This window comes from Melopsittacus undulatus, chromosome 17 (genome assembly GCF_012275295.1).
Source record: "Melopsittacus undulatus isolate bMelUnd1 chromosome 17, bMelUnd1.mat.Z, whole genome shotgun sequence".
Taxonomy (NCBI): Eukaryota; Metazoa; Chordata; class Aves; order Psittaciformes; family Psittaculidae; genus Melopsittacus; species Melopsittacus undulatus.
In genome coordinates, this window is record NC_047543.1 from 2,655,235 (window position 1) to 2,676,582 (window position 21,348).

Here is a 21,348-nt window from a genome sequence, read left to right on the forward strand (position 1 = left end):
TCCATCACATTTCAGCCTTCTCACAGCTGAAACCATGTATTGCCTCCCTTAGACCCACTCCCACTTTTGAGGGCAATGTGCAGCCAGGGCAAGGCATGGGACACTGACAAAAGCCCTCTTCTGTGCTGACAACACAGCCGGGCATTCAGCTGGCAGCTCGGAACGGAGCAGGGCAGCCAGCTCCGTATGTTCTTTGGCAAACTGCAGCTAAATTAGGGCAGCTAATGCTGCACAGTTCACTGGACAGGATCAGCATGCTCAGTCATATGCATAAGCCCAGATTTCCATGTTTTCTAAGACCTTTTCAAGGTCTGACTTCCAAAGTTTACAGATTTGTCTTTTTCTGCGTGCGATTGCTGTTGTCACTGAGGAGCAGCTCACGTGCAGCACAGCTCAGTTGTGTTCTGACTGACTCCGTTATGCTAAACAAGGTCAAATACAGAGAAACTCCAGTTGTGGCTCTAAGACAAACCATTAAAACAACCCTCTCCCTCCTTCACATATTCAGCACATATTCTAGGGCTGGAAATAAAGAAGCCATGTCACTCAGACTGGAGGAATCCACTGGATTTAATAGATTGGTTTTTCCAAACTGCATCCAAAACCAGAGAATGACAACACAAACCCAAGTTATGTTCAGGATTTCTTCTCCCCAAGTCTCTTCCAGACGTTTCTTTCGGAATGGCCTACATTAAGCCAAAGCAAAAGAGCATTTTAAAGTAATGCAGGTATCGTTTCTTCAAAAGGAAAAATCAAGCCTGATACTTTGAAACTGAATACAGTCACAGACATGAACAGTTAGAGCTGGAACAGACATCCTCTACTAAGAGCAAACACTCAGTTTCAAAGAAAATGTGCACTTTATACACAATTCAAATGAAAACCAAAAAGCCAGGAACAGAAACAGCTCCATTACTTTGCATTTTCGGAACGACTTCAGGGCTGGGGTTGGAATATTCTACCCACTTTGCTCACTAAGGGGAGTATTTACTGCTGGGGACAGAAGCCCACAGGACTGACGCAAGGCGGCAGCTTGAAGCAGGGAATAGTTTGGATCATGAATTGGGGAAGAAGCTGTCACAAACCCGTTTTATTGGAAGCCACTGCTAAGAAATGGCTGCAGTTTATGCAGAAAGGATTTCCACTTCTTGCCACTGAACTGGTGAAAGGCTGCTCTGAAACCACAAGCAACAGCCTGCGCTTGGGAAGCTGAAAAGAACCACCCCAGTGTCTGGGATAATGAGTGGATTGTAGCCACCATCCCTGTTTATCTCCAAATGTCTCTTCCCAGTACTTTCAGACAACATGTTTTCCAGCCAGCTTCTCCATCACACTCAGAGCTTTCTGCTGGCAAAGCCTCTCTGCCCATCTTCAGGCTGTGTGCTGCTCTTCAGACTCCTCATTAACTAGAGGAGCACTATTAGCAAACCCCATGCTGCTGGTCCCTGCTCACAAGCCCACTTCTGCTGTTCCAAACCTCTGTGTACTTCCTGTGTTACCTACTTCTACTTCCAGACATCACCCTGAAACATCACTGCATAGAACTCAGAGGTTGCTCCTTTCCTGGAGTTAAAGCCAAACAAAAGGGCAGAAAGGAAACTCACTCATTTCCCAGCATCTCTGCTGCAGATGAACTGGGGAGGCTCCCACTGACCCACACTCATTTCTCCCTAGAGCAGAGCTGGGCTCTATGCCTGGGCTGCCTGGTGTCCCAGAGTGAAAACAGCAAAATCAAGTCAGCAAAACACCTATTGTCAGCAAGTGCTTGCTTGGGTAGAGGACAACTGCAAGCATGTGCTCATATCCCCTTAAATTTACCATGAAGCCTATGCTTAGATGTTCTATGGGACAGGAATGGAGTGTGGGCTCAGCCGTGTCCACAGAGCCTTCCTTGTCAATCCTGTCCCTGGCCAGGCTGTAACGAGGGCACTAAGGACTGAGGGAGCCTCAGAACAGAACACTCCTGCTTGAGACAGCCCCCAAAATATATTCAAACGCATGAAAACCTAACAAAAGCCCAGCGTGGAGCGAGGTCCTGAATACATTATAAATAGGAGCAAAAAGCATAAACATTTATCAGCATCTCCCAACCATTAATGCGTGTCCTTGCCAAAAAGACAGCCCTGAAGGCAGCACATTCCGCATTCTCCTTTTCTAATTCTAAATTCAAGATTAATGCCAAAACCTCCAAATGCCAAATCTGACTGGTCTCTCAAGCAGAAATCTGAATCCTACAGATTGCTCTGTCTGAACTGAATTCCTCGGACATAATGGAAGGAAGAGGGGTCTGGAATAAGGCAGTATCATTGATATTCGGAAAGGGCTTTGTAAAAACTCTTCCAGACAGCTCATGTGGCCTGGCTAGGGGGGAGGAAGGCTCTTCCTCCAGGGAATGCACAGAGAAACAAACTCACCCTGACTCCATCTAAGCAGATTACTTTGGAAAAGACAGAAATCCTAGCCAAAAGGTGTGGTAACAACTTCATGCCCTTGGGGAGCGGCTGTCTGTAACAACAGACTTCAAACCCATCTCTATCCATAGATATCACAGAACTACATGGAATTACTGAATCCAGTAATTTCTATGTACTTTTGGGGGGGATGTTCTGCAGGAGTTGGATGTCTCTCTTCAATCCTGGTGCAGGAAGCTTTCAGGGAGGTTTGAGCCCTCTCTGCATGAGGGTTGGCACTGGTACTTGGAATGCAAGGACTCACACACATCTTTTCCTGGGAAACCAACCCTGGAGCACACAGTAGCTGTTAAGTATGACATTTCAACTTCCTAAATAGCACATCATTTGGGTAAAAGACAAGAGTCAAGAGCACCATTAACAGATGTTTTCCCAACCTCCCTGCTGCACCCATGGGCTGCCTGGGAAAGTGGAGACTGCTGGGCTGTCTGCATGTTCAAGGCACTTCTGGAACGCAGCATAGTTAAGTTTTAGGTTTAAAACAAGGAAGAACAATGACAAAAACTGTGGACCACAGTAATAAAACTAGCAAAATGCTACCAGCTACCCATTGCTTGCTCCTTGGCAATATAAAAAAGTGTAACATCAGAGATCCAGTGTACAAGTACAAAAAAATTGTGCATAATAAATGTACTATAATACTGTACATACAGCATAAACCGTTCACTGAGAATGATTTAAATATAAGTATTTGCCTCCTGACTTGGAAGACAGAAGAATAAAGTTCTATAATCCTAGAATATGCATTCAACCCCTTTGTGAGGGGTTGAATCACGAGCCAACGGCATCCCTGAAATTCAACACAGTCAAATAGTTACTTAATGGAAGCCATTATTCAAGGGGTTGCTGGTTATGAGAAACTAGGAGAAAAAACACAGTATCTAAACTCAGCCAACATTAAATCCAGACAGAGCTCTTCCCATCTCCCGACTTGCTACTGGCACTGCTTTTGTTTGAGCCCGCTTTGGATTTCTTGTCTCTGGAACTGCTGGGGGTGTTTTGGTTGTTATAAGCCTGGATCGCGAGGTCCAGGCGCTCCTGAGCCACTTTGATTTCCCTCTGCAGGTTTTCCAGGTCGGCAGGGATGTTTTCTTCATTGCTTCCATACTGCTGTTCCTGAGCTATATTGGCTTTGTTCTGTTTGTAGGCCATTTTGGCATTGGTCAGTTCAGTGTATTGCATTTGCTCTGGCTTGACTGCAATGTTATAGCCAGGAGGAGCAGATGGTGTATTCCAAGTAAAAGGGTAGTTGTAGGTACCAGAGTCTTCCAGCTCTTTCCTCTTGTTGTTCAACGTGTCCCGGATTGTGCCAAATCCCAAATGGAGCATCTCCCAAACATTCAAAAGTAAACACATGCAGCTCACCCCATACATTATTAGCAGGAAAATGGTCTTTTCAGTTGGCCTGGAAATGAAGCAATCGATCTTATGCGGGCAGGGTGTCCTGCTGCACACAAACACGGGGCTCACCTCGAAGCCATACAGGAAATACTGACCCACCAGGAAGCCAATTTCAAAGGTGGTCCTCGCCAGGAGCTGCAGGACATAAATCCTCATGAGGCCATCCTCCCGGATGCGCCGCCTGCCATCGTGCTTGGCTTTGCCTGGCGCCTGCTGCTCTTTATTCTCCCGGTCGCTTTCCAGCTCGATCTCTGGGTACATCATGGGGTCCTCCTCGTGGTCCTCCTCGGTTTCCTCTAAGCCACGGTGTTGTTTCCAGCGCATAGAAAAGCCTTTGCTTCTGATTCTTCTGTCAGCCTCGCTGTGTTCCACCATCCGGGCGATCTTATGGATTGCATAGCCCAAGTACATGACGGATGGAGTGGCAACGAGGATGATCTGGAAGACCCAAAACCTCACGTGTGAAAGAGGAGCAAAAGCATCATAACAAACGTTCTCACAGCCAGGCTGCTCCGTGTTGCACACAAACTTGCTCTGCTCATCGTAATAAATGGATTCTCCTCCCACAGCAGTCAGGACAATCCGAAACACAATCAGCACGGACAGCCAGATTTTGCCAACAAAGGTTGAGTGATTGTGGATCTCCTCTAACAGACGGGTCAGAAAACTCCAACTCATGGTGGTCAAGTGATTTTATCTAAAAAACAAATAACCCCCCCCAAATATTTAGAAGTTTATCAGCATGAGCCTAAACAGTGCAAACATTCAACCAAGAGAGGCAGAACCCTCTAGAGCTGTACAAGCACCGCATCTGCAGCATCACCTGCTATCGGGAACCTCCAGCTGCCAGTATCTGCTTGAAGATCCTACGCCTCCTCCACAGGCTTTTGAGAAGTCTGCTACAAACAAAAAGGAGCAGTTAAGTGCCATTTCACACAGTAAATGGGCTCCCAAAGCTAATCCCCAGCTGAAGAGAAAGGCAAATGCTAATAAAAACATTTACACTTAAGGTTGAAGTCTCTAAAACACAGTGGATGGGAAGTTAAGCTCTGAAACTCTCTGGGGCCTGTTGGATGTCCCACTGCTAGCAGAAGGATTTATTCTAACTGCAGGAAGGTGGCCAAGCCTTGTCAGAGCCTGGGCTAATGATCTCAGCCTCAAGCACAGCCCATGGAGAGAAACTGTCCTCTGCATGGGCAATGCCAAGCTGTCTTGAGGCAGAAATGGATGGCCCAGCCCAAACCTGAGACATGCAACTGCTGTTATCTCTCCTTTAAGGCAAGACAACCTGAGTGACTCAAGCAGTGCTACCCTGTAGTCCTTGCCTAGACAAGGGTACAACCTAAGGAACATCATCTGCTCTAGTGGAAGGTGTCCCTGCCCGTGGCAGGGGTTGGAACTGGATGAGCTTTAAGGTCCCTTCCAACCCAAGGCACTTCATGATTCTATGATCTAACTTACTGCTGGAACTGTTCGATGGATTCGGGTTCAGTCCCTTAGGGAGGCTAAAAATCACCCTCCCAAGGCCAGAAAAGACTTGTATGTATTTTCTTGTGGCTTTTGGGAGAGTAGAAGGAAAACCTGGTTAAAAAAATTGTCTGTCAAAACTTTGTGAACAGATGCTAGACAGAAATCAATAGAAATCTGCAAGCCTGACACTAAAAAAACGATCAGTGGAAACTCAGGGCTGGCAACACTGCCATGTACCAATGAACAAAACCTAGAGATGTTACAGGCCCAACTGGAGCTTTAGAGTGAAACTGGTGAAATACTGAGTACAGGAAGAAGTGTGTGACCTTGTAGCACAGGACAGAAGACATCTTTCAGTCACAGACTGGTTTGGGTTGGAAGGGATCTTAAAGCTCCTCCAGCTCCAACCCCTGCCACAAGCAGGGACCCCTTCCACTGGAGCAGCTGCTCCAAGCCCCTGTGTCCAACCTGGCCTTGAGCACTGCCAGGGATGGGGCAGCCACAGCTTCTCTGGGCACCCTGTGCCAGTGCCCACAAAAGAGTATTTACAACTCTTCAACTTCTTTCATATAACTACAGAGCTGTTCAGAGGCACAATAATGAAATTTGAGGGGATGCAATCAATCCAGAATTAAAGGATCTAAATGTGATCCCCCTTCTGGTGAAATTCAGCGTTTGGCTGAGAAGGCAGCAGCACAGACATCATGCGGATGGGCTGGGTGGGACATCTGATTTATTGCTCCATGACAGTGTGAGAAAAAAATAGCACAAGAGCGTATTGAAAAAGACCATATTAAGTGTATCAAAAGTAACAAAGGTCTTGACAAATGATTCCCACATTAGAGCCAAGATCAACTGCCCAGAACTGCAGCAAGTTCCTGCAAAGGCCAGGAACAGGCTTGGCAAATCAGCTGCAGTCTCCCCAGCCTGCACAGGACATGGCTGCTGCCAGAAGCTGCACATGGCATGTTTGCAGGCTGACAGACAGAGGTGAGAGTTACCAGTGATGGAGGAAAACACAGCTCAAGAGGCTGAGTCCACGGAAACCAAACTATGGCTTTAAGCAAGCTCAATGCGGATGTGCAGCTAAGGAAAAGAACAGCAGTCTTTTCCTTAAAGGACAGAGCAGTTCCTTGCACCATCAGTTAATAGGGAAGGGAGTGAGGGTCCTCATGGATGAGCATCTCAACGAGAGCTGGTGATGCAGCAGAGATGATGGATGCAACCCTCGGCTGTGTCATGTGCAAACAAGAGCAAGGAGGGTGATCTTACCTCCTGGTTAGCAAGGCAGCACTCAATGCCTGCGTCTGCATCCTTCAGAAGCTGCTTAAACATCAGAGAGTGAGTATTCCAGCCTCCAAACCAGCTGAAGAACAGGGAAGATGCCTGGAAGTGAGAGATTTAGAGTTTAATTTATTTAGCTGGGAGACATGGGAAGAAAATGATGACCAATCAATTTATCTGGTGGCTGTCAGTTGGGCGTGCATCAATCCAGGTTTACAGTCACAGCTCTTCTCTCTACACAACCATTATGCCATAGACAGAACTGGATGAAATAACACCTTTTTAACAGGAAAAAAGACCAGAGGGTTCCATCCCTGCACAGCACATTACTGCAAGTGGCTTCATGCTCTGAACCCTTCAGAAAGACCCCAAGCACAGCTCTGCAGCCCTGAGTTCTGCACTAGTGGGACGAAAGACTGTGCTTCACTGACACATTTCCCAGCACACACTCAGATTAGGAGTCAAAAGGGCTGGTAGAGGCAGGGGTGCTCTATGTGGCCAAAGAGGCTTCAACCCACCGAAGAGAAAATGCAAGAGAGCTCCACATCTGCAACTGGGGTTACAGAGGTAGGAGCCACAACACTCCCATTCACACCAAGGTGCAGTGCCACAGTTCCAATAGCAGAAGGGACACTGATTCTTTCCTTTTAGATGAGCTTCTACTTCAGTATCTCATAAATTCTCCTATCAGCTCTTCACAGTGTGTTTTCTACCTGCAGAGCACACCTGTGGCTGGCTCATATCGCTCACCAGCTATAAAGAGGGGTCTGTGGTCACAGCTCGGCTCCCTTGGCTCTGGCACCCACTGGAGGGCCCTGCTTCAGGAGAAAGACTGGGATCCATGTCCTGGATTCCACCCGTTATATAAATGAGCAGCATGACAAACCTGCACATGACACTGACCCCACACACTTGTACATTCGGGTTAACCACAGCCTTCAGATGCAGACGGCAGCGTTATCAGATGCGTGTTTAATAACCAAGACGTCTGCTGATTCCAGAGCGGTGGCTGCGGAGATGGGGAGTGGAAGAGCTCGGATTCCCTTCAACAAGAAAGTGTCACTTGTTCTAAATTTAGCTTTAGACCAGAGCAAAGCTGCTGCCACAAACATGGGAGAACCCACCAGCAGCAAAGAACCTCCTTGTCTTTCAGGAAACAGTTTAGCTCAAGCAAAAGGACCTGTCATTAAAGCCTTCTCTTGCTGGAAACATTTAAGCCATCTAAACTGAATGGAATACAAAGAATCTTCTTAGGGCATTTGAAATGGTGGTATCCTTCATTCATGAGATCAGCCAGCGTTGGAGGCTGCATGCTTCTGCCTTCACAACACAAGAACTGCAGGACCCAGCTACATTGCAGTAACCTTCACCTAACGTACACTTGGTGTCTCCCAGATCTGCTGTTCTGGCAACATTTAACTCAATAATTTTCCATTGTTTGCAATCAGTCTATGGACACTGACACATACGTGAAAAAGGCAAAATGTCAGCAATTTCAGCTCATTTAAGTCAGGCCAGAAAGTGCATTTGAGAGAGACTTTCATTCCTTGTCTTTGTCAGAAGCTCATTCCTGCTCTTCCAGCGGCGGAGGCTCCATGGAGCCGGCAGGACATACCAACGCCAACAACATGACACTCCTCTGACAGCAAGCTGGCTCCTGCGGGGGAGAAACTTCTGCACACTGAGATCCAGACAGAATAAAGAGGAATTTGGAGCAGGTACATGGAAAAAAGAAGGAAAAAACCATCAGGTTGACTAAGATTCACTGCAGGAAATCGCTGGAGCTATTTTAACACAGCTATTGCTCACACACAGGCAGCGATCGGCCTCTTGTGTTTGCAGCTTCCCCTCTCCAGCCCATGGCTGGCTTTGAAAATCAATTTAAACATGGGATTAATTTCATCTCCTTTCAGCTTTCTCACCTAACTGAGATGTTCTCATCTGTGATGGCCTCTCACCAGTCAGGGAGGACAGCAGGGAGTGTGCTGATGTTTGCATCAGTATAAAGCAGTCCTGCACGGAGGTCTCAATGACTCATACAGGTCCCTTCCAACTCAAGATCTCCCAACTCAAGATGCTTCTGTGATATCAAGACTCATTTCATGTCATTCCATCACGAACAGCCAGTGGGACTGAGTGCACCCTCAGCAAGCCTGTGGATGACACCAAGCTGAGGGGCCACCAATACACTGAAGGGAATAGGTGTTGTCCAGAGGGATTCTGACAGGCTGAAGGAGTGAGCCCATGTGAAACTCCTGAAGTTCAACCAGTCCAAGTGCAGGAGTCTGCACCTGGACTGGCCAATCCCAAACATCAACACAGACTGGGGGCTGAGGGGGTGGGTGGATGGAGAGCAGCCCTGCAGAGGATAACTGGGGTGTACTGGAGGCTGACGAACTGGCAGTGTGCACCCCCAGTGTCCTGGGCTGCATCAAATGCTGCGTGGTCCTCAGCACAAGACAGACCTGGCACTGTTGGAGTGGGTGCAGGGGAGGCCATGGAGATGCTGCAAGGGCTGGAGCAGGTCTGCTCTGGAGCCAGGCTGAGAGAGCTGGGCTGGGGCAGCCTGGGCAAGAGAAGGCTCCTGAAGGGGAGACCTTCCTGTGGTCTTTCAACTCATACAAAAGTGGCTTGTAAGTAAAATGGGGCTTTTTCATCAGGGCTTCTAGTGACAGGACAAGAGGCAGCAGTTTTTAACTGACAGAGGACACGTTTAGACAGGACATCAGGAAGAAACATATCACCATAAAGGTGCTGAGGTGCTGGCACATAGAAGCTGTGGCTGCCCCATCCCTGGCAGTGCTCAAGGCCAGGTTGGACACAGGGGCTTGGAGCAGCTGCTCCAGTGGAAGGGGTCCCTGCCCATGGCAGGGGTTGGAGCTGGAGGAGGTTTAAGGTCCCTTCCAACCCAACCCATCCTGACCCCTCCACCATGGCTGACTGACACCCTAGCCCAGCTCACCATCCCCTCTTAGCTGGAGACACCCACCCGGGCTGAGCCCACACCGGGGTATGGGCTTCAGCTCACACACACGTGTTCCCTGGGATGGAGGCGAGGGGCAGCACAGGAACATGAGGGAATCAGGGAGCTGCAGCTCCTGGGTATCTCTTTCACCAGTTCCTCCTCAGACAAGGTTTGTCTTAAACAGCTTATTCTGTAGCCAAAGGCAGTTGTTGAGGGGAATGGATTTACAGGAAGGCATTTTTCCCTTAAAAAGATGCCCTCCCAAGTCATGCTAATTTATTAATATTTGCTTTGTTCTGAAGCCATTTAAAAAGACATGAAAGAAATGCAAGAATAAATGCATGGCAATTCTGTTGCTAGTCAAAAGAGGTTTCATGATCCATGAAAGTAAAATTGGTCCCACAGGCTAATTACAATAGGAGTTGCATGAGGATGAATGAATAACTTGCATTACTCACATCTCATTTACACTGAAATCTAAGAAAGGGCAGGATTTACCAGATTTCTGAGGAAACATGGGAATTACACGTGTGAGAGGTGCCTCATGGAGCTCAACACAGCCAAGTGCAAGGTCCTGCCCCTAGGTCGGGGCCATACCAAGCACAGCTACAGGTTGGGCAGAGAAGAGATTCAGAGCAGCCTGAGGAGATCTTGGAGGTGTTGGTTAATGAGAAACTGAACGTGAGCTGCTTCAGTGTGTGCTTGAGCCCAGAACCCCACTGTGTGCTATGAATCACAGAATCATAGAAAAGTTTGGGCTGGAAAGGACCTTAAGATCATCCAGTTCCTACCCACAGCCATGGGCAGGGACACCTCACACTAAACCATGGCACCCAAGGCTCTGGCCAACCTGGCCTTGAACACTGCCAGGGATGGAGCATTCACAGCTTCCTTGGGCAACCTCTGCCAGGGCCTTGGCATCCTCACAGTAAAGAACTTCTTCCTTAGATCTAACCTGAACTTCCCCTGTTTCAGTTTGAACCCCTTACCCCTTGTCCCATCACTACAATCTCTAATGTGTTTACAGCACTATAGAGATGAAAATGAAAGAAAACTGTATTCCATTTCAGTTTTAATCTATATTATAGAATATTTGGGAATGAAGAGGCTGCTTTTTCAAGTAAACACTCATCTGGCAAGCCTCTCGTGGCAATGAGCAGAGAATGGCTTGGGAACAGCCATAAAGCATCAATGTTAATTTAGAATGTCAATTTAGAAACCATTTCTGAACAGTGCCTTCAAATCCCAGGCATGCTGACAAGGTTCTGCTGATCACACAGCAATCCCCCCGAGTCTAAAACACCCCTCTCTGAATGATGAGACCACAGATCCCATGCAGGATATAAATAGAACTCTAAAATATGGGTAAGAGGTAGAGATATAATAAGATTCTTGTGCTGTCAAAAAAATAAAGATGTCAACTACATCTCCGTTGGAAAATCAACATCCATCCACCCACCCAAGCATTCAGCTTAGAGATAAACTGGAATGTGCAGATAAGACACGAACCTCCAGTAGCCCCGGCATGCCCTCTAGGTAATGCCAACATGAAGCCAAGGACACTTTTAGCAGCACTCCCCCGCAGTGACACGATTCAAACAGAATCACGACGTGGTCTGTGCTTCCCAAAGCCAGCTCTTACTTCACCTCCAGCAACCACACTCCTCCAGGAAGCATCATCTCTGGGGCACACACCCCAGATCCTGGCTCTGGAGGAGCGGTGTCCATCGGGCAGCCTGTGCTGCAGCACAAGGATGTGATGAGCTGCAAGCTTGACTGAAGCCCATGTGAGAGCAGCACCTGCACTGCCACCAGGCTTCAGCCTAACAGAGGCTGGGCTGTAGAGTCTCTGCTAGCTCTTTTGGAGACCCATTTTGGGGTCTGTGTCAGCCTAAATCCTTTTATCCATGCTCAGCATTCTGTACCCCTTCTGAACGATAGGAATGAGGTGTACCAGCTCAGCCATTGGTAAGGTGAGCTCCCAAATTTGGCATTTCTGTAGTGATTCAGGCCAGAGTTGTCAGATGCTCAGCAAACCCAAGCAGATCTGTCCTACAGGCTTGAGGTATCAAGAAGCTGCAACAAGCCCCAGATGATGCTTGTGCTCTGGTGATGTGAAATGTAATAACAGAGAAAAGAAAGCAGTGAGCAGATCACAGGGCGAGCCACAGTGCGTGACAGTCCTTGCCACAGAACACTCCATCCTCAGGGCAACAAGCTACAGCCAGACTGACACGGCATCCTGCCAAACCTTGCTCATACCAGCACTGTGCTGGGACTGAACCTTGTAGGGCAGGCAACCCCTCTCCCTTCACAACACAGCTGCTGGGTTAGGAATAACCCAACAAGTGAAGAGCTGCACACTGGAGCTCAAAACCAACACTGCTGGAGCTCTCCAGAGCAAACCCACTGTCCTCTTACTCAGCTCTTAAGGTGGGATGCTTCTGAGCAGCTCCTATGTGAACTGATCTCCTGCAGCACTGGCAAAGCAATGCCCTGCCCTGCTCCTGGCCTCAGTGTTGCTGCATTTGTTCCTAAGTAGAAGGCAGTCACATACAGCAAAGCCTTTTCACCTGTGTTCTCAAAAGCTGTTTTAACAAATACAGGCAATGGAATGATATACATGATAAAAATGCAGTGGGGATGATGGCAAAAGTCCTATACAAAGTGACCAACAGCAATGGATGTGTGAGGGACAGCAGGGCTGGGGCTACTGCACACACCTGCCAACGAACCCCACACATCCACCAATGGACCCCACACATCCAGCTCGTGTCAGGCACTCTCACCAGCGTGTGGAGGAAAAGGAACTGCAAGACAGGGTCCTGCTTCAGCCGGAGACCTGCCAGGGAAGAGCAGAGCCCAGGCAGAGCAAGGCTTGTGCACTCAGAGGAAAGGGAGCACGATGCCCTGCTTGAGAGTTCAGCCCTAAGGATGGACACTTCCACCCCCAGACCCAAAGCACTGCAGCAAGGAAGGAAGGAAAAAATCATGGTTTTCAGAGCCAAAAGGTGTCTGGTCCAAACCAAAGAACATGCAAATGCTGTTGTGTGTTCCATCCACATGGAAGCCACTGAAGGACACATGCTGATGGAGAGCAACAGCCTGTGCATGGGGCTTAGAGCATCCAAGGCCCTACCTTGGTGCCCTCCTCCCTCTTGCAGCAAGCTCTGTGTATCTTCACTCACATACTGTTTCAGTCAGGCATCAGAGACTTCTCCTTGTCTTGATGTGATTAGTGATTCAAACAACCACAACACCCCTGTAACTACTCCTGATTCCAGTGCAGCCAACAGCACCACAGCAGCTCCCATCGGGCTCCTCCTATCTGCTCAGAGGGATGAGTGTCAAAAGAAAATGACACACTGGAGGCAAGTGACCCAAATATCACTGCAGCCATTTCGGGAAAGGAGAGAGAAGCCAAAAGAGAGCAATTCTGTCGGCTCCTGTACGTCAAAAGACTCTCAGCTGAGCTCTCAACTGAATGGGATGAACACCTAATTCACCCACCACCATCTTATGACAGCCAAAAGAAACTAAGGCAGTGTTTGCTTCAGAGATAAGCCTCACAAACTAGCAGCTTGTAAATAAAACAGACAGCACATACCACGATGCAATGGCCCCAGTTACCCCTTCTGCAACACAGCAGTTGTTTCACTGGGACTCGAATTCAAACCCAGACTATTACTGCCCAGCTCTCTCACCTGACCTGGTAGAAGACACCACCTCACCCTGCAATTATACCAAATTCATGCAACGTTTTCCTCAACAGCAGCTTTCTAGAGAAGGATGCTCAGAAGGCAGATGAGGACATTGCAAACCCTCACTACCAACTACATTAGAACTACAGAATCCCAGCCTGGTTTGGGTTGGAAAGGACCTTAAAGCTCACCCAGCTCCACCTTCCACTGGAGCAGCTGCTCCAAGCCCCTGTGTCCAACCTGGCCTTGAGCACTGCCAGGGATGGGGCAGCCACAGCTTCTCTGGGCACCCTGTGCCAGTGCCTCAGCACCCTCATAGTAAATGTCCCCTCTGTCAGCTAAAGCCATTCCCCCTTATCCTGTCACTACCTGCCCTTGTAAAAAAATCCCTCTTCCAGCACTTGGAATAGTTCTGCTAAACCTGCTCAGGACTTTCTGCTTACTGAGATATGGAAGATGAGGACCAGAAAGGTCTGCAGACCTCTGTGATTATCCACAACTGTATGTCTCCTTAGGTGGAGAGCAAAGCTCACAAGGATGGCAGGCAGCCACCAGAAGGCCATCTTCTCACTGACAGGTTACCTATACACCTCAACACTATATGAGGATCATGCTGGGAACATCTACAGCCAAGGACAGAACAACACATCTCACCAGACCACCAAAACCATTCTACAACACAGATGCTCCCTCCCAAACACCATGCAGAGAGCAAGGGGCCCATGACAACAAGAGAGCAGCAATCCCACAAGCTGGCCAGGCAAGCTCACTCACCAGCCAAATGCTGTCCTGCTGCTTCCATGGCTCCCAACTGCTCTTAAACTGCAGGAATAACTGAGGAGTTTCATTCCAGGAAGCTGGGTTTAAGTACAGTTTGTTTTGAGAAGAGGAGCGTAGTAAATCACCAGACTGCAGTACTGGCATTCAACTGCTCCTCCAGCTCGAGTGCAACAGGAGTCTCAACAGCTTTATTTTGCCAACGACAGGATTTAGAATATAACTCCACACATAAATCCACTCGGTGAATTATTTGTTGAAAAAATAAATATTTCCCATAGTGAAATAAGGAGCCCAAAATTGTCATTTTCTGAAGGACTTTAATACTCCTCTAGACTCTTTAGGGAAGAGACCTGAGGCATTCGCTGACTGAAGTCCCTACGCTCCATCATACCAGCTGGGAGAACACACATACCAACTGCTTCTGTTCCATCTGAGAATAGCTACAAATAACTTGTATTCTATGAGAGGACGCCAGAAGTCCTTTTCCCACCATGCCCCAAGCACAGGGGGGTCACTTCTGGCCACCTGACTGCTTTCCAGAGCCACAGATTGGATCAGATTTAGTATTATCAAAAGCTTATGAAAATTAGCAGCAAATTGAAGGCAGCTTAAACTACCACACTGAGCTTTCCAAATGCATGGCAACTGCTTAAGCAAACGGCTCCCCAGGGGCCTGTGCAAAGAGCACTTCCAGGAATCAGGTAGGAGAGGTACTAGAGGAAGCCAAAAAAGCCAACCCACTGGTACCTCAGGTTATTGATAGTGGATAAGTTGCAGCTTGATTGGCATTCAGGGTGTAATCGTCCGGCAAACCTCACGCAATGGGCACACCTGAAGGGCAGCAGTGATTTATTTCTGTCAATACCTTCCCAGCACAATCCTCCAGGGAACTGGATTCTGCAGACACCCAGATCGATGAGGGTCTGCCACAGACTGCAAAGAGAGCAGGAGCAGGCTGAGGAATACAGATGGAGCCAGGCAATGCCACAGAGGTGGATGCTTCAAGGAAATGCCAGAAGTAGCAAAGACTTTACTTGCACCAAGGAATAAAGATTATTTCCATATGGCTGGATGGAAGATCACTGTGTAATTCCTCCCAAACATTTCCATTTTACTTTCTGAATATCCCAGGAATGACAGTTTCCACTATGAAAATTCTTCTCCTTTGAAAAACTACCTATTTGAATGTCAGCCAAGTAACTCGAGTGAATCAGTGCCTGCTGCAATTAAAATCCACTTGCTTCTCAACTATTCCAGTATGTTTTCCATGAAAATCAGGAGGTTTTTAGGAAGAGCTGCTGCATGACAGGCACCCACCCTTCCAGACACACATTACAAGCCTTACTGAGTTTATTTTTATGCTATTTAAAAGCACATTAACACCAGGGCCAGCCCCATGTGCACAACCTACACCAGCCCCATGCCTGCCTGCAGATGTTTCTCTAACCTCAGGCCCCGGGATTATGCAGCATTACTTGTCAGCTGTGTCCCTGAATCCATAACACAGCAAGACTTCCACGAGTTAACAGGGAGTCAGAAACTCACCCTCAAGGTGGCATGGAAACACACAAGAAATCCAATCTCCCTTCCAGGCTCTCTACTATTTTAGGCACAAGAGAGAGATAGAAGTATACAGAGGATGACTTGTTATACCAGAGTCTGGCACAGCCGCAGCACTCACAAGGGGCTGATGCTGGGATGCCACCAGGAGCAGGAGTCAATATCCCGATGCCCGCAGCATCAGCACTCATCCTGAGGACATGCACTCTCAAGGCACCACAGCCAGAGCCATGTTTAGACCCAGAAGGCATTTTTCCACATTCCTTCATCAGTTTGGCTCAGTCTGGAAAGCAAAGTAGAAACAAGCAGCTCCAACACACTGCATTTGGCTTTGGGTTGTTTGAGAAGAGAGGAAGCCTACAAGGCAAATCCTACAACTCTGGGAAACTGGATTAAGGGCAATACCACAATGGGTCTTCAAAGGGAAATAATAAACTACAACTGTCAGCCACCTCTCCAGCACCACCGAATGCAATGTCAGTACTCAAAAGAACTGTAGGCACAGTCTGCTGCTCATCCATATGTATGTCTTCTCTTTGTACTTCCACAGTATCTTAATCGAGGTCAAGCACTGCACTCCGAATTGTTTTCTGACAAATCCGTAACTAAAAAGGTGGAACTAATGTCTCTGAGAGCCCAGAGCTGGGATCATGGACTTATTTAGGCAAGAGAGCTGCCTGACTCCAAGGGTTCTCATCTAAGCAAGGTAATAGGGAGAGATTTTTCACTCCTGTGTAAAAATGTAAATCCCAGGTCAGCGAGTGACTTAAGCATGTGCCCGGTGGAAAGCCGGGAAGAAACACTGCTGCTAAGCAGGCTGCTTGCTTACAGCCAGACATAAGTACCTGGATGATCTGGAAATATCCCATAGCCCCTGGAAAAGAGACTAAACCAGGCTGGTCTGTGAATTAATCACAGTGCTATGCACACAACTGCTAATATTAAACTAGGGAGGATTGTACATGTGTGTATGTGTGTGTGTGTTGAAGCATCTGTTCAAGTTTAGGCATAGAAAACATTTTTCAGCCCAATGACTCCATAGGGAAATGCCTCATACATCAGCTCATCTGACTCAATTTTTCCATCACATTTCCTTTAATACAGTTTTGCCCATAAATACACTACTCCTTTTCTTCCAAATATAGCTTTTTATTTATGGAGTTTATTGTAACTCATGTTATTACTTAAAGCCATAGGTTCCTTTTTGAGATTTAATCCTCATGGAGTTATTAACCAATATTGAGGGATGAAACTCAGTTATCCGGGTTTGCTGAAGGAAAAGGGATTTCTTTCTGCTACAACATTAACCATTTTCAGTATTTCCTTTGCCACAAAACACCTCGTAACATCCTAACTGCCCAGCCATACACTGTCCAGAGCACAGCCAGGAACTGCACCTGAAATCCTTTGTCTTACAGGAAAAGAAGCCAAGTGCTTAGAAATCCCAACCAGATCTTGCAGACAAGTAATGTCCACAGTTACTCAGCGTTCTCCAGTTTGGGGAGAACTGTGAGTCACCACCCAAGCACTGATAACAGCTCATATTTATGGTATGAGAAGGTCAAAAAAGGAAAGCCACCGTTGCCTTTTTCCCCTCCAAGGGGCATTCTGAAGATCAGTTCTTTTTGTGTGTGCCTTTGAGAGGAAAGCAAACAGCTCACCAGAACCACAATGGACAATGGCCAGTGAGCATGTAATTTAGACAGTTAAAAGTACAGAGGCAGCATTCAGACACTGAGCAATACTGAACCCAGCAAGTGAGATGGGATTTAATAGAAGTCAACCACTATTAACCACAACTACATGTTACTACACAGCACAAGCACGGGACAGTGGCACTCACAGACTGCTGCTACTCACTGCAAGCACAAAGACCAGCTGCAGACACTGATAATGGTGTGGGGTCCTGCAGGAAAACTTCCCTTCCAAGGCAGTCGGGATTCCCATTCCCACACAGAGGCTGGTGTAGTCCAGGGACCAGTTTTCAGAGGTGCATTTGTAACTCAGGGTGTCTTTCTAAGTAGATGTGGGGAAGGAATGTGCTTCCCTACACTGGTCAGCAGTGTTATCAGAAGGCAAGCATAAAAAGAAGGGAACATTAATGCATCTTTTTCTCACAGGAAATAATTTACTTCCTATTAACCAGATTAAAAATACATAAATCTGGAGCACAACCTCCATCAAGCACTTTGTTGAGTCACGGCACCAAAAACAAAAGCTGGAACTAGGGTGGGAATAAAGGATCACCTTCCCCCTAATGAGCCAGCAGCCCCATGAAGAGCAGCCAGACCACAAAGGGGCCCATTATCTGCCAGGTTTTTACTCCAACTGCCCAGTGATTATGAGCACAGTCTGAGTTGGTGCAGTGGTTCAGAGAATCCCATCTGAGCAACAGGGCTAAGGTGGAAATGAGGTACCTGCCACAACTCACTTGGCATTCCCAGCGGTTAAAAGGGAGACAATGAAAACCTGAAGTGCCATTAGGAAAGAGCCAGGTCCAAATGACCGTTAGAGGAATGCTGGCAGGTCACCAAGACTGGAACAAGCCCTCACTCACCAGCATCACAGCTTGGTTAGAAAAGCAGCATCAGCCACACTGTGAGCGCTGCCCAATACAGGAGTCTGAGTAGCCCCATCCAGGACGGACCTGTGCGGGTGTTTTCAGCATTAAATTACTCCCAGTAGCATGTTTCTAAGTTGCTTTGTTGGTCCTAAGTGGCTGAGTTACATCCGCTCACAACTGTAGACACTGCAAGAAGCGCACCAGAGCTTACCTTTTGCCTGGCAAAATAGGATGTTTTAGGAGAGTTTGATTGGTTGGACCCACTGAAGTTGCTGGCATTCAGATCACCAAGTCAACAAACCTCTGTATTAAAATTCAACACAAACTCTCCACCATAGGTTGTAAGAATTGCTCTTGAACCTCACCCATCAGCTATAAAACCATACAAAGCCAAGGAAAGACCTTTTCAGATAGTTCCAGCTAAGCAGCCCAATTCAGAATCGCCCTTGGAATACCAGAAAACTCTTCAGAAAACCTGTGTCTACAATTAAAACTCTTCAGGAAGGACTAAAATCTTCGCAGAACTCTTACAATGAGTCTGAACTTGTCCAGCAGCTGACTACTGCCCTGCTACAGCCCCGTCCTCACAAACACGCTCATGGACTGGTAAGGAGCTGTAGCGTTCTCTCTGCTTAGAGGCAGATGGACTGCTGGAAGTCCTCACTGTCAGCACACTTCTCAAGCCTTTGGGACTCTTCCCTAACTCATTCCAAGCCCGTTTCAAAAGCCACTGCAAGGAGAGAAGCTGGGTGATGAATCCAAACAGAACCACAAAGAGCAGCTGAACACATTCAACACAATTAAAAAACCATCATGTTAAAAAGTTTCACATGACCCAAAACACAAACTTTCCAACACAGAAACATCAGTCAAGTTACTGCTTTCCCCAAAACTATGCTACAAAGGGATCATTTTCTTACAAGGAGCCACAGGAGCACTGCCAGGGCAGACACCGGCTGCCACCACAGACCAGAGCACACAACTCTCCACACATCACCAGCCCCGGCACAGCTGGGCTTTCACTCCAAGCCCCTCACCTCTTACCTCGCCATCACCATCCTCAGAAGCCCCTGGCCATAAAGGATCCCGGCTGCACCATCGCACGGGCAACCCTTGTGCTCAAACTACTTCAGCATTAACCTTCAGGACCAGCTATCTGCTGGGAGGTGTTGCAGCTGCCGAAAGAGCAGGACGAGCAGCCTGTGCATGTCAGGCACAGAAAGTATGGAAGTGCTGAGCCCACCCACCGCCAAGCCCTCGGGATCCTCCAGTCACCAGCGCCACGCAAGAACAGAAACAAACATCGTCCCCTCCTGCCTCTTAGAACAGTGGGAACGCTGCAGTTAATGTTGGGATTGCTGGAAATCCAGCACTTCCAGCTGCTTGCAATCCTATGGGGAGAATAAGGAACAGCACAATAAGGCTCAAAGGACCTGTGGGGCTGTGTATTTGTTTTCTGTTTCAGACTCTTCCATATCCTGCTTCACAGAGCAGAGCTCACTTGTTCCCCCAGGAAAGCACAAGCATAACTTTGGAATATACTTGGAAAACTCTTAAATACAGAGAAGGGCACTTTCCACTTTCCTAATCTCAAGTCTTAACGTGCACAACAGCTTTGCCTTTTCAATGGCCTGAAGAAAGGTGGGGTTTGGTACTTTTTGCTTTCCTAAACACAGGTCTTGACATACACAACAGCTTTCCCTATGTACATGACCTGAGATGGGATTCGGTCACTGCGCTGACAGCTGCCTTGCTGAGCATCACCAGGACATAGACTGCTAACAGAAAGGGTCAGATTATGTCTTTCTACTACTTCTCTTTGATTTCCACTGGGCAGAAGGCATGGAACCAATGACAGGAATAATCAATGCTCTGACAAACGCAAGGCTTTTGTTCTTCTTCTATCTAAATCCAAACTAAAGACCCAGTGAAAAGGCTGAGCCCCGTGCTACCAACTGTTGCTCCAGAATCCATACTGCACATCCATGCCCTAATTAAATCTCTGCGCACTGTCTCCTATTTGTAATCAATTTGAGGGTGGAACAAAATTAGCACTTCCCTGGGCAGCAAGGTCGCAATGACCACAGTCACCACTAACCCCTGCCAGCGGAACAGAGAACGGGCTAAAAACCCCACTAAAAATAACCATACAAACATGCTTTTGTGGCAATTCATGGCGATGGGTGAAAGAGCAAACAGAAGCCGAAACTTCCCTTACCTGATGGGTCCTTCTCCTCGTTCAGATCAAGCCCACAGCACGGTCAAACCGCACAAGCCCCAGCTGGCTGCAGACAGGGGTAACTCAGGGTTAGACCCGTTCATGTGGGCAAGGAGAGCGAGGAGAGCTCAGTCCTTAGCGTATGGCCACCGCGGATGGGCCGCACCGTCCGGCCAGGCCGAGGAGCTCCCCCCGACGGGACCCGTACCTGTCCCTGGGCACTGGGCTTTGCCACCTGCGCTCACCGGGAGGTCCGGACCGAGAGCCGGGACGGGGCTTTGAGCTCTCCCCTCCGGGATAAACGCGTTAGAAACGCCCGGCCCCGAACGCTGCCTCCGGGCAGCCCTGAGGGACACGCGGGCCCCGCCGGGTTCCGGGGGCGCGGCCGCTACCTCAGAACGGCGGCGGAGGAAGCGGCGGCTCCTCAGCACCGCCCGGAGCCCCTCAGGCTCCGGCAGAGCGGCTCTGAGCGCCTCGGGCACCTCACAGCGCCCGGCTCGGGCCCCTCACAGCCCCTCAGGCTCCCACAGAGCCGCTCCGAGAGCCCCTCACAGCCCCTCAGGCTCCCGCAGAGCCGCTCCGAGCGCCTCGGGCCCCTCACAGCCCCTCAGGCTCCGGCAGAGCGGCTCCGAGCGCCCCGCGCCCCTCACAGCCCCTCAGGCTCCGCTCTCCCCTCAGCCACCACAGCTCCGTCCTCCTCAGAGCCAGCGGGTTCCGCTCCGCTCCCCTCCGCCAGCCGGGGCTCGGTCCCCTCAGCCCCCCGAGGCTCGGTGCCCATCGAGGCTCGGTGCCCATCGAAGCTCGGTACCCCCCCCGAGGCCCGGTGCCCCCCCCCCGGTCCCGGTCCCGGTCCCTGCCCCACTCACACCGCCCCTCTCTCTCTCGCTCCCGGTCTCAGTCTCCTCCTCGCCGGGGCCGCCGTAGCCCGGGCGGGG

General features: G+C 48.7%; 1 protein-coding gene across 3 annotated transcripts; it reads right to left on the bottom strand.

The window, feature by feature from the left end:
- Positions 1-586: 586 nt before the first annotated feature.
- GJC1 (gap junction protein gamma 1) lies at positions 587-21,348 on the bottom strand. Of its 3 annotated transcripts, none has more exons than XM_034070290.1 (4): positions 21,280-21,348; positions 6,615-6,728; positions 4,696-4,768; positions 587-4,569 (listed from the first exon to the last, which is right to left on the bottom strand). In XM_034070290.1, exon 4 carries the CDS (start codon positions 4,548-4,550, stop codon positions 3,369-3,371), a length of 1,182 nt encoding a protein of 393 aa, XP_033926181.1. In that variant the 5' UTR covers positions 4,551-4,569; positions 4,696-4,768; positions 6,615-6,728; positions 21,280-21,348; the 3' UTR covers positions 587-3,368. The 3 variants fall into 3 exon arrangements, with proteins under 3 accessions (XP_033926181.1, XP_033926180.1, XP_030910934.1); XM_034070289.1 differs by having other exon boundaries at positions 4,696-4,771; XM_031055074.2 differs by lacking the exon at positions 21,280-21,348 and adding an exon at positions 19,240-19,392 and having other exon boundaries at positions 4,696-4,771.